Source organism: Scylla paramamosain, chromosome 17, assembly GCF_035594125.1.
Source record: "Scylla paramamosain isolate STU-SP2022 chromosome 17, ASM3559412v1, whole genome shotgun sequence".
NCBI classification, from domain to species: Eukaryota; Metazoa; Arthropoda; class Malacostraca; order Decapoda; family Portunidae; genus Scylla; species Scylla paramamosain.
The window spans coordinates 6,032,501-6,045,799 of NC_087167.1; the positions used below are offsets into that span (position 1 = coordinate 6,032,501).

The window sequence follows — 13,299 nt, forward strand, 5'->3', positions numbered from 1 at the left end:
CCACTTCCTGGGTCATTATGACTTCAACTTCAAAAGCTGAAGCACAAGTGAGAAATAGCTGTCCCAGCCATGAGGTTCCTGTTTCTTCATGCTTTTCATTCTTTTGACAGTGGGAAAAGCATTTCTGTTTACATGCCATGTTAAATTTCGCCACACGGCTGCAGATGGGAAATGTACACAGTATTATTTGGAAAACTTTGTTTTGTGACATTTTTATGTCCAATATTATACTGCACTTGTTATTGATAAAGACTGCAGTGAGTTAGGACATGTGTGTATAGCAGACAGACCTCACCTGTAATGCATGCATATATGTCTTTATATATCATAGACTGCACACACACACACACACACACACAGACACACACACACACACACACACACACACACACACACACACACACACACACACACACACACACACACACCACACACACACACACACACACACACACTGTTAAAACAGTTATGGAGACGGGACAGTATGAGCTTAGCTCCTCTCCTGTATGTCACAACTAGGTAAATACACACACACACACACACACACATGCAGATTGTTACCTCACCACGTTGTAAGGCAAATTTATTTTGTTAATTTTTGCAACATATCACCATAGTAAGTATCTGATGAAAAAATGTTTACTGTCAAGCGTTATGAGTGTTGCTGTCATGGAGTGTGCTGGCCTCAGCACTATGGTGGACTGTGGCAGTGGTTCATTCTTAATGTCCTTGTTTATATATTGTTAGTCAGAGAATTAAGACACTTTAGTTATCTGTCATTATTATCAAACATGTTTATTGAAGTTATGCAAAAGATGAAATCTTAATTTACATAGAAATTAGTTTTAATCACAAAAATTATGAGAATCACTTTAACATGCTTTTAAGTTCATATATTTAACATAGTGTTGCAAAATTAAGTTTTACAACCTCAGATGACACATTCTTGTTCACAAACTTACATTGCCCCAAAAAAGTCTTTTATAACTTGGTGGTTCAGCCTCAGGGTGTGTGATGAATCTTCAGCAAAGTCTGGACTGAACTTGAAGCAAAAAACATTAATTAATAATGGAATTTCTCACTGTAATTCAGTTTAGGGAAGTGCAAAAAAAAAAAAAAAAAAAAATGTGAATCAGTTATGTACATCCTGGATCTGTCTGTGACTCCCTATGCTGGTTGCCAGTAAACTATTTAGCAAGGTGAATACAAGACCCAGTTCACAGCCTCACTGTACTTCCACAATATTCCTTTTATTCTTTTTCATTCATGTGCCCACTGTGGGGCCTGAGTGTTGAAGGAAAACTCATTTCATGATGCATCAGAGCACACAGTCTTCAGGAAGGTTCCTCCCAGTCACTGGTGCTGGTGCCACTGTTCACTTCGGAGGTGCACTCTGCCTCAGCATCACCAATGAGGGTGTAGCATTGTAAAGCATCACCTCAGTGCTGTACTATGCTAATTGTACTATGGATAATTGTCAGCCAAATCAGTCTTGTGTCTCTTCCTTCTTTCTCTAGACTAAAAGTTGCTTGACTGTTGTCATGCTGCATGATTGTCAGAATTCTTGCCTTATAATGCACGTTTCAGTCATTCATTGTGTATGTATTTAATTTATATTACAGATTTGCAATACTTTATTTATCAACTGACATATCTACTTAGTTGTTGTGTGCATTTTTATATTATGATGTTATAATAATTTGTCTTGAGAACTTTATATATTATGTATTGAATTATGTTGTGCTTATATGAGTTACTGTTGCATTTTCTGTGTTACGTTAATCCCTGTTACATTTTGCTGTGATATAATTGGTGCGCCATGTTGCTGCCTCTGGCGTGGCAGTGGCACAGAGAGGCTTGACTTGGCGTTGTTTGCATTCTAGCCCTTTCCACCTCACCCAGCGGCAGCCCAGCGCGTAGCCCAGGCTGGGGCGGTATGTACACCAAGGCACTGTACACATTCACATCTAGGAGTTGATACACACAGGAAAGTGTACACTCGTGCCCACACTGTGTATACACGCCATGTTGGGTCTTGCCTGACTTTGAGACTTGAATTGCTTTTATGAAATGCTGATGTAGATTTTTCTTTTGGCTTTTATGTGCTGTTGTGCAAACTGTTGCTTGTTGGTCCTGGCCTTGTGTGCTGTCCTACTGCTGTGCCCAAGGCAGCTGTAAGTCTTGTGTGGACTCTGTAGTTTAAATCAGGCAAGTAGGATACACTATGGTTCAATTGAGACAACTCTAGTAAGAGGAGACAGGACTAAAGTTAAAGTAAAAGCTAGCTGATCAATACTTTTTAAAAGTACATGAGAAAATAACTGGATAAATGTAAAGAAAGATATATAATACTGCATGGCTCCACTGACATTTTAGAATATTTTGGCTGTTTGACAAAGGCTTTAAGAAATAAATTAAGCAACTCAAAATTTTTTTCTCTATTTGAGTTTTGTGTGACTCATAATTGCTGCCAGTACGACTGAAGGGAACTTTTGTGTACTGTAGTGTAGGATGAAACTGAAATACTTTTGTGGCAGCTGACTGAACTAGGTTTGAGTTAGCTAAGTGAGCTTCAAAGAGTCAAGATGAAGAAAGACTGAAAGAGATGCTGTGCAGCTAGCTCTGCTTAGTTTTTGTGATTCTGTTCTTTCATGAGGTAGAGTCATGCATGACTGGCACTCTTGATATGTGATGACAACATTGATAGATCATGACAAGTGGTATCCCAGTAAGTGCATATTGTTTTGCTCATTATCGTTTTGATATGGTACATGTTATTTGTAAAAGCTTAAGTTTTTACTGTGGTGCTAAAGGTAATCATAGTGTAAAACTTGAATCTGATTATGTGGCCAGCAACACTTTCCTTTCAAGATTGTGTTGAGGTTGAGGCAATATCCAACAGTCAATGTCAAAACTGTCTTTTTGTAGTGCTTTGGAAACATTTGGCTTAGTAGTAAGAATGTTAAGAATGTTTTCAATTATAACTATAGATTTTTTGCCTAAGACTTGAAGATTATGTAATTGACAAGAAAGGTAGTATTGAAAAGAATGCAGTTTCGTTGTTTGATTGCAAATGTAACATTAGTTGACCTTTCCTCTACCTCTCCCCTTGGCCCTTCCCATCCTGTGTTGTGTTGCAGACTGGGTACACCAGTGTTCCCAACTCATAGTGTCACCCACTCCTCTGTCACCTGGCTAGGAGTCTGAACTGTTGTCACTCACACATACACACATGAGTGATGATGAACACTAAAGTCATGAAGTTGCTAAAAGACATTATAAAAATATTAACATGGTTTTTTAGTACATAGCTTGAGCACTTTGCTATGATCAGCTTTCCCACAAGCATGTCACTCATTAAGTATCTATATTCTTTTGAATTACACATCATGAAATACATATGGAGTATCATGGTACACATCACATTACATAGAAGTACCCCAGTCATTAGAAAACAAAGAAACAAATGAAGTCAGGCATTTAAATATTGACTCACATTTCACCAGTAAGCATGTCTTGAAGCAACACAATACTGTATGTACTACGGAAAATTGATGTTTTCACCTACAGGTCTGATACAAGTTGTATTTATTTGAATACAGAGAAATGTGCAAATATGTATTACTGATGAAAATATCTATAATGCAACTTAAAAATTGAAAAACAGAATATGTGGAATAAAACTTACTGAAATACATAAATACATGAAGATTAGAAAACTTAGTATACAATATGACAGAGCTTAAAAAAAAAAAACTGAACTTCATATTCCCACACATGCACACACAAGGAACCATGCATGTGCTAGAAGTATACTGCACACTGATTTAAAGAAGCATATGATAGCACACTCCTATAGAACTGAACGTTATGAGATTGGCATGATTCTGTCAGATACCCACATTAGTGAGGTAAGGTCACGGACACACACCCACACGTACAGAGGAGGTGACGTGGTGAGGGCTGCAACACTGACACACTAACACAGAACCACCTTCCCACTCACTCAGCTGGCTCCCATGTCACAGACGAAGAGATCAAGATGGCTGAGGACAAGTTTGCAGAGTCCCTCCAGCTGGCACAGATGGGCATGCACAACCTGCTGGAGAACGATGTAAGTATATGTGCAGGGTTAGTGTCTTCTATATTATTGTTATTGGGAAGGGAGGGGGTGACACCTCTACTACATATGCTCTCTGAGTTGTGTCGTACCTAATTCCTGCATCTTGCTTTCTTTGTACTTACATTCATCCATCCTGAAAAGGGTTTGCAATCTGTGAGTGTGATGCATTTGTTTTTAGGTATTTGTCATAGCTCTTCAAAACCCAAGCATAGAGATCTTGTTTCATTCATTCCAGCCTCTCACATTTGAAATTTCTGGTTCAAAAGTTACAGATGACTTGATTTACAAGCAGATAACTTACATAATACTGATTGATATTTATGAGCCATGCAGAACTGACAAAGAAGGCTTTCATGTTTGTCACAAGCTCCTGCTAATGCAACAGTGTCTTGTGTTGAAAAGTGTCTTGTTGTTTGTCTTGTGTTGAAATATTGCAAGATTAGCTAAATACATTTTTTACATGTGATAGGACAGTCAAGGTGGATGAAAGTGCACCTGGGCCTTGGTCATCATCTCGGTCTTATTTGCAATGTTCACTCATTCACTGTGAATGTCCATGTCAGGGCTCCAGCCATCAACAACATGCCTCTCATAGCCTCTTTATTCCACAATCAAATCGCATGATATTCCAATGTTGGACACAACACTTTTACTAATAGCCTAGATGAAAGGAGGAGGAGCAGAGTAAAGAGGAGATTGGGGATGTGTGGCCTGCTGCCCCAGGTGCTTTGACTGAGTGTGTTGGTGTTGCAGGTGGAACAGATTTCACAGCTGGCCACATTTGCTGACAACTTGCTGGATTACCACAAACAGTGCTGTGAAATCCTGGATGTGCTGGTCACCACACTCAACGAGAAGTGAGTCCCACACCTTGCCACACACACCCTTCCACACCCTGCCACACAAAGCTTACTTCACTCTTTTGTATCTTACCATACTTTTCCACATCCCATATTTTGCCATTATGTCTAAATAAGCCCTGATTATCAGTGTTCTGCTATATCTTGGGCTTACAGTGCTGTATTTACACACACACACACACACACACACACACACACACACACACACCCACACACACACACACACACACACACACACACACACACACACACACACACACACACACACACACACACACACACACACACAGTCTTGAATAGCTGCACAGTAATGGTAAGAAAGGTTTTCCTATCTTATAATTGTTACAACTACAAGTTTCTCTTTTTAAGTATTGCCAGCTTTCCTTTTCACTTATGTATTTTTATTATAGTTTGGTGATTTTATATTTTGCAGTGTTATGGATCATATTAAAGTTTTGTAGATAGTAGAAATAAAAACCAGGAAAAGAATAATTTTATTATGTTTGACTTAATGAATTTTGAGCATTGATAGACATCCTTTTTCCACACCATTCACTGGATTGATGGTTTATTGCAGTAATAGTAATGTAGTAGTAGCAGGATAGTCAAAGCCAGAATGGTGAGTTGCCTTAGACTAGTAGTAGCAGCCATAGTAGTAACAGAAGCAGTGCATCCCCACCACTCTCACCACTATGCCACTCACAGGAAGGATGAGGCCGCCACCCGACCCAAGCAAGACTTTGTGCCCAAGACTCTCTCGGACCTCGGGGTAGCGGACACCCTCAATGGGGGTCTGCCCTCCACCAACGTGTCAGGTGAGTCACATCCTGCCACCTCCCAGACCACCTGTCCACTCCCTCAACACACCTGGTCAATAGCTGCCTTCACCTGACCTCTGCAGCTCTTACCTTATCCTCATAGAACCTGTACTGAACCCCATTAAGTCCTCATGAAACTTTCTATTCACTTACTACTCAGTTATTGCTTACTCTTATGCAAGACATTTTTTTCATTCAGCTTCATTCTCTCATTTTCATTCAATATCATTCATTCTTCAGCTTTCAGTTTAGTCTTGTGCCTCTTCTCTTCCCTTATCTTTTGCTAGTCACACTGTTCCTTCCTTCCTTCCTTCCATGTGTACATACCATCCTTCTTCATCCTGGCTTCACCTTCCACCACTCCCTCCCTTCCTCTGGTCATGGTGAGTGTTCTCTTTGTTCTCTCTCTAAGGTAGATACTTTACTATTGGTGGTGATGGTTCCTCTTTTACCACTCTTGCTAATTCACACTGAGACTTTTACTTTCTATTTTTTGCAATTAATGTTTTTTCCCCCTCCTGTTGGGTACTATCCTAAGATAGACTTAAGTATTATTCTATTTAGTATTTGTGTATGATGTACTACTACTACTGGTACTTGCATAGTTTTCGTCTGTCATTCTTGCTATGTACATTTCTTTAGCTCTAAATTGATTGCCTCTTTTTCCCAGGACGTCAGTTTTACTCTGTGCCAGTGGTGGTTTAGTCCTTCTGCTGCTGCTGTCATTGCTGCAAGTTTTATGTTCACTATATATTGCTAACATGGCTGTTAGTGCTTCTCTCTCTCTCTCTCTCTCTCTCTCTCTCTCTCTCTCTCTCTCTCTCTCTCTCTCTCTCTCTCTCTCTCTCTCTCTCTCTCTCTCTCTCTCTCTCTCTCTCTCTCTCTCTCTCTCTCTCTCTCTCTCTCTCTCTCTCTCTCTCTCTCTCTCTCTCTCTCTCCATCTAATCTGCCTTTTTTCCTATCTTAATTACTCACCTAATTTGCAAACTTTCAGAAAAAGTTTGTCTGCATCATCACTCTTCTAATCAGATTCTTTTTAAGGGAGAGTTAAAAATTACTATACATCTAATGAAAAGTTAATTTCCAGACAGAATTTGTTTATTTTTAAGATTATGTGCCTGCAGCAGTTTTGTTGGCTGACTTTTTTTCCTCTTGGGTGGGGAACAACTTTGAATATGATAGTTTATCATTCACCTCCAATTTTCTTTGATCAATAAGAATCACTTTTTTTTATTACATCCATCCATCACCAGCATTCATCAGTGTTGTCACCAGCCCAGCCTTCACGTACTAATCCTCCCACAGTGGTGCCTCATGACTCCTGCCACTGTCCTTCACACCTCACACACCAAACACATCACTAGTGTCATGTCGTGGTAGTGCTCCTCCCATCAGTATTTATATATACACACATCCCTTCACTACCACTCCATCATCATCATCATCATCACTACCACCACCACCACCATCATCATCATCATCATCATCATCATCATCATCATCATCATCATCATCATCATCACAACCATCATCATCATCATCATCATCATCATCATCATCATCATCATCATCACCACCATCATTACGAGGAACTAAAGAGAACCATAAAAAGTGGGACAAAATATTTCCTAGATTCCCTGAACTCCACTATTTTCGGTTTTTATATTTTATTTGTACATAGTTTCTTCTCTGAGTTGGCCAGCTAGTGTTGCCAGCCCCATAAAGCCTGGCACTGTGATATAAGGAATGAAGAGGCAAACCTTAAGGAGCTTTCCACATGGCAGTGTTTTAACAGATTAGCTTAGTAGCTAGTGCGTACCATGAAGCTGAGGGAACTGTGCATCTTGTTTGGATTGGACATGTGATGGGTAATGAGGTGTGGGTATATAGAAGCTATGGCTATGGAGATACATTGTAGGTTACCATTCTTACTGTAGTATAGGGATATGGCGCCAGATGGACTGATCTAGTGTGGCAAGAGCCCACTGCAGCCCCCTAGTTAACCCTCCCTTTATAAGCCTTTACAAACCTTTACAGTCCTCTTTTGCTTACATTTTATGCCCTTTGCTGCCTGCCTTGTAAGCTACAAGCTTAGAAGACTCCTTGTCCTGTTTCTCTCACCACCACTCTCTTGGCTGGTTGGCAGAGGACTGAAACACCCTCTGTCTGCACACTGGCATATGCAAATTATAAGTACAATGTAGCCTTACTGAAAACAAAAACTTCTTCAGTATCTATGATTTCATTGTTTATGTTGTTCCAGCTTAAACTTTCCTTTCTTCACTATTGCATATTATCATGCTTGATATTTTTTTTGTCTATTTTCCCCCAAAAAATTGTCAGTGGAGAAAATTGTGCTTAAAACATATGCTTCCCAGGCAATCATCAAATAACTTTAGTGAAATAGAAAATGAACATCTTTGAGGTGGTGGTCTGCGTGGGGGCGGCAGCAGCTCCCTGTCAGTGAGGTGCCAAGTTGAGTCATGCTCCCAAGACATACACACGCCCCCATAGGGATGGAAGGTGTTTAGTGTGTCACTCAGTGGTCATGAGTCACACTAAGGCCATGGTGAAGGCTGGATCCTTCAGTGGTGTGTGTTAAAATTCATACCTGGGTTCAAAGGGATGTTACCTTTTCATGCTTCAATAGACTTTATTTTCACAAATGGTGACCACATATACTGCTAAGCACATTACAGCCAACACATATTGCAGTTCTTTTTATATATCTCAATCAACTGATATTACTGAGATTATTGTGGTAAAATCTGCCAAAAACTTTGAGCCAATGCATACACTCCAACTGTTTGCCTGCTGCTTGTCCATTCTGTAATGCTTCAGGCTACATGCTGTCAGTCTTGCTGACTGCCATGCTGCTTTGAGCATCCCACTACTGGTTGATCTAAGATGACCAAACACTCTGGTCACAAATGATTAGAATTCCCTCATTGCAAACTGTGATCCTTTTGTATCAGAAAAGTCTCAGTTTCACACTTCAACAGCTCAAGTAATATCTGTCCATCTAAGAGACAAATCTTGAGAACCACAGTTGCAATTGTTTCATGATAACTGTCACTTCTTATGTTTGGGCTGCAGCTGGTGGAAGGATTTATTATTCTTATTATAAAGTGAGCAACTGTACTGTGAAAAATTGCAGCTCATATAAATGATATAATGGAAAACTGATCCATGCAATAGTTTTATTGTTTATATAGTGTATGAAAACCTTTTCATACAATTCATGTGCTTTCCTTAATGTAAGGATTTTCTTTAGATGTAAGTTTTCAGGCTGTACTGATGAATAATTAAGGTATAACTGGTGATTCATATTCATCCAATTGGCATAATTTTATTTTTCTGTTCAAATTACTATAAAGTAGATATGTCACATTTTTAATGCATGTTTTCACTAGTCATTCTAGTGGGTACCTGTGCATTATTTTGCCACAATAAGTTTAAATAAGCTGACTGTCCAGCTGCCTACTTGACTGACTGCATGACTCATGACTGCTTGTGTACATGGACACATGAACTGGATGAGTGATCATCATTATGACTTGTTCACTCATTCACTTTCCACTCACTCCTGAATTAGTGACTGACTGAAATACTGATTAACAGAAGTAGTGAGTAGTGAGTCAGCTTCTTGACTCGTCACATCTGCTGGGGAAAGTGATGGCAGACAGGCAAGATTCATTACATTTGCTATTTTTAAAAGAGATAGAAATTCATTGAGTTTTCCATACTCCCTGAGTATAACCAAAATTATTTTGTGATTTTGGTTAATATTAATTAATATGCATTACAAGCAACAAATGTTGTAACTTCATAAATTGGTTGTCTTATCAACACAAGATGCACTTAAGGGTGAATGATTCCCATGGCAGTCTGCCAGCGACTAGTCACACCTCTACATGTACTTCCAGTGGCTATATGCAGTGCATTTTCACTTGAAGTGCGAGGCTGGTTGATAGTCAGAAGGCTGACAGAATGTGTCTGGCAGGAATACCTGTCAATCACTGAGGACAGTTGACTGACATGCAAGTGGCTGGTAATGCAGACTTAACCACCTGTAGTTCTAAGGAGACTTACATATTTAAAATAGAAGGTCCTAGATTATAAGTCACAATGTGCAGTCAACCTCAGCATTTGCAAGTTTAACATTCTCAGATTTGTTTTCAATATTTGTGGATAAATGCTCAGTAGCAGATAGGAATTATGAGATATTTTCGTATACTTTCCAAAATAATGTTAAATAAGAAGTAAAAACTGCCCTCCTCCACAGACCACAATGCTCTTCTCCCTAGTTCTGCCATCTTCTTTGTTCCTTTGTTTCTGACATTCCCCAGTCATCACAGCACCCTGCCATAATTCCTCATGCCTTCCCTGTAAAACTTCTAACCTTTTCCTCTTCCACACTTAACAAGTCAAGTAAAATCATCAAATTTAGAATCTTGCATACTTCTGAGGTCATGTTGACAGGCACTAGCACAGCCTGACTGATGCTGATGTTGAGGTTTGCTGCAGCTGTGTGTAGTGCTGGGCAAGGAGCCTGGCAGTAGCAGGGTCCACAGAGGCTGTCGCCCAGACTGACACCACAGGATATAGGTTGCTGTAGTGTATTTTCTGTAGTCCAAAGTCCTCTCATAAGACTTTGTAGTTCACTGGCTGAACAGTTCTGAGTCAAGCCTAAGAAGCATAAGCAGCAGTCAGTTAAGCCGCTTTGATTTCGCTGCTGAACTACAGAGGGGTCAGCGATTATAAGAGGACACTCCACACCTGGAGAATAAAAAGAGTATTTTTGGTACAGTAGCTGTCTAATTCCGAACCTGAGCCTGGCTGCTGAGTGTGGGCAGCCAGAGATGTTGATATGTCACTGACTAACCCTTAGGTGTAGGCCCAAATTAACTCAAGGGTGTGGAGCCTAATTGACGGGTGTGGTTCGTTCTAGCCACCACCCCCCAGCGGTCCCCCTACGGCTCTCCTGCTCGGTCTCCGGTCCACACCCCCACGCACACCCCCCAGTACCCAGGTGCGCACAGGTCACCCCGACACCTGCCCCACTCCCCCCATCCCACCCTCCCAGCACGCAGATAATTACCTAACTCCACACCTGCCACACATTCCAAGCTTGTCATATATCATAACATTTACTCCAAACATCTCTTCTTAATTTAAACATCTCTTGTATTCACTCAATGTTCTGAATTTCTTCATATCTCAACATCTTTCTGTCTCCAGACATTATTTTTGTAGTGTTTCATTCTCCCTTTAAAATAGAGAGGGGTATTGCATAAAGTAATTTTGACTGTGCTTTGTCAGTGGTTTATCATTAGTCAGTTGATTGATTGATTGATTGGTTGATCATTTGGTTCCACATCAACAAGTTCATTTGGTGAACTGAAGTACCTTTGACACCATTCTTGTCCAATCTCCAATAACCAATTTTGTGTCAGCTAGTTGTCACATGAAGTATATATAAACATTCCTGAACTATTATCATGTATTCACTTCTAGAACATGCTTTTTTGGACAACTATTTTCATTAAGTGTCTTAAACTCTTTTCCCTTTACACACACACACACACACACACACACACACACACACACACACACACACACACACACACACACACACACACACACACACACACACACACACACACACACACACACACACCTCTGTCCACCCCTACCCTCACCCCTTCCTCACGAGTGCACTAACATAAGAATAAGTATGTGTTGTAAACCATCACTGACCCCTCCCCCCACAATCCCCACCTGCCATCACCTTGCCCTTCCAAATGCACCCCTTAGCTAGCACCCTCCACCCCCTCCACCACCCTTACTGCCCCCTGCACCCACCCACTCAACACAGATGGTTTGTATGCACTTGCTTGTGGTTGTCATGGAAGCACTAACCCCCATCCACACGTATCCATCCATCCATCCATCCATCCATCCATCCATTTCCTTCTTCCATCCACCCATTTATCTCTATTCAATATTTTCAGTCTTTACTAAATATTTTTCTATTTTGTCTGTTTTTCCATTTCTATCTTGCATTATTCTCTCTCTCTCTCTCTCTCTCTCTCTCTCTCTCTCTCTCTCTCTCTCTCTCTCTCTCTCTCTCTCTCTCTCTCTCTCTCTCTCTCTCTCTCTCTCTCTCTCTCTCTCTCTCTCTCTCTCTCTCTCTCTCTCTCTGACCCCCCTCCCTCCCTCCCTCCCTCAGTCCTACCCATCTTGCACCCCATCGGTCCTTCCACTCTCTCCCCCATTCCCCTTCCTAACCCCCGTTACCCAAAAAGCACCTCCAAATTATGTATGATTATGGTAAGCATCCAAAAATTTTATGTTGTAAATTGATTGGATTGATTCTAAGTATGAAATTTTTGTTATTTTTTTTTCAGTTATTGTTATTATTTACTTATTTATTATTTTTATTTATTTATTTTCTTTCCGCCACAGTCATTTCCCCTCAGAACACTTATAACTCCCAAGAATGTAAATTATAAGAGCACCATTTTCTTTCCTTCCTGTTTTGTGTAGTTTTCTTGCCAGTATTTTAAAAGCCACAAGTTTTCTACATATCCTGGCCTTCTTGGAGCCACAGGTGTAGATGGCATTACCCTCTGTCTACACACTCCTTCCTTCCTTCCTTCCTTCCTTCCTTCCTTCCTTATTTACTTACTTCCCATGGTGAGGAAGTGTAAAGCAGGACCTCCTGTTAACTCACTTTTATGATTTATTTTGTTTTTGTGTCTAAGTGAGTGTGTGTGTGTGTGTGTGCGTGTGTGTGTGTGTGTGTGTGTGTGTGTGTGTGTGTGTGTGTGTGTGTGTGTGTGTGTGTGCACACATCACTTTTTACTTCTTGGGTGATCAGTTTTCCTTTTCGACTTTTCTTCTTCTGTAATGTAACGTTTATTATTTTCAATGTGATTTTTCATCTTGCAAGTTGTAGTCCAGCTTAGTTGTAGTTGTTGTTACTGTTGTTGTTGTTGTTGTTGTTGTTGTTGTTGTTGTTGTTGTTGTTGTTGTTGATTCTGCCAAGGGACGCAAGCAGCAGTAGTCTCCAACACGGTGCAGCAGCAGCAGGACTGCCGTGTTTTTCTCCAGACTTTGGGATGCTCTCGTCCTCACCCTCATCACTTGTTCTCCTCCCCAAGTGGTTGTTTTGTGCCCTCCCCTCCCCTGCTTCACTCTCACCCACTCACTTCCAGCCCTGCACACACCCCACCCCACCTGGTGCATGATTTGTCTGTGTGTGCATGTGTCTCATTACAGTACTTATATAGAATAATTTTCCATTTTCAGACATTCTGTAGTTATATGTCAAAGGATTTCTCCTGCAGCATTTTTGTAGCCTCCCATGTAGAGTTAAGATCAGGCTTATTACATCCAGGAAACATTGAGCTACATGCTGGTTGTGGGTGGTAGACTTGAGGCTTTTTGCCCCAGAAACCACAATCAGACAGGAACATTTCTAACTCAACAACAC

The 13,299-nt window shown here is 40.5% G+C and overlaps 1 protein-coding gene across 1 annotated transcript in view; it reads left to right on the forward strand.

Moving 5' to 3' along the window:
* Positions 1-13,299, forward strand: part of LOC135108381 (endophilin-A-like) — a 124,406-nt gene that overhangs the window by 99,277 nt on the left and 11,830 nt on the right. The window contains exons 7-10 of the mRNA XM_064019322.1: positions 4,011-4,114; positions 4,877-4,980; positions 5,689-5,798; positions 10,753-10,833. Coding sequence (XP_063875392.1) covers positions 4,011-4,114; positions 4,877-4,980; positions 5,689-5,798; positions 10,753-10,833 — 399 coding nt within the window. The remainder of the gene's footprint in view (positions 1-4,010; positions 4,115-4,876; positions 4,981-5,688; positions 5,799-10,752; positions 10,834-13,299) is intronic.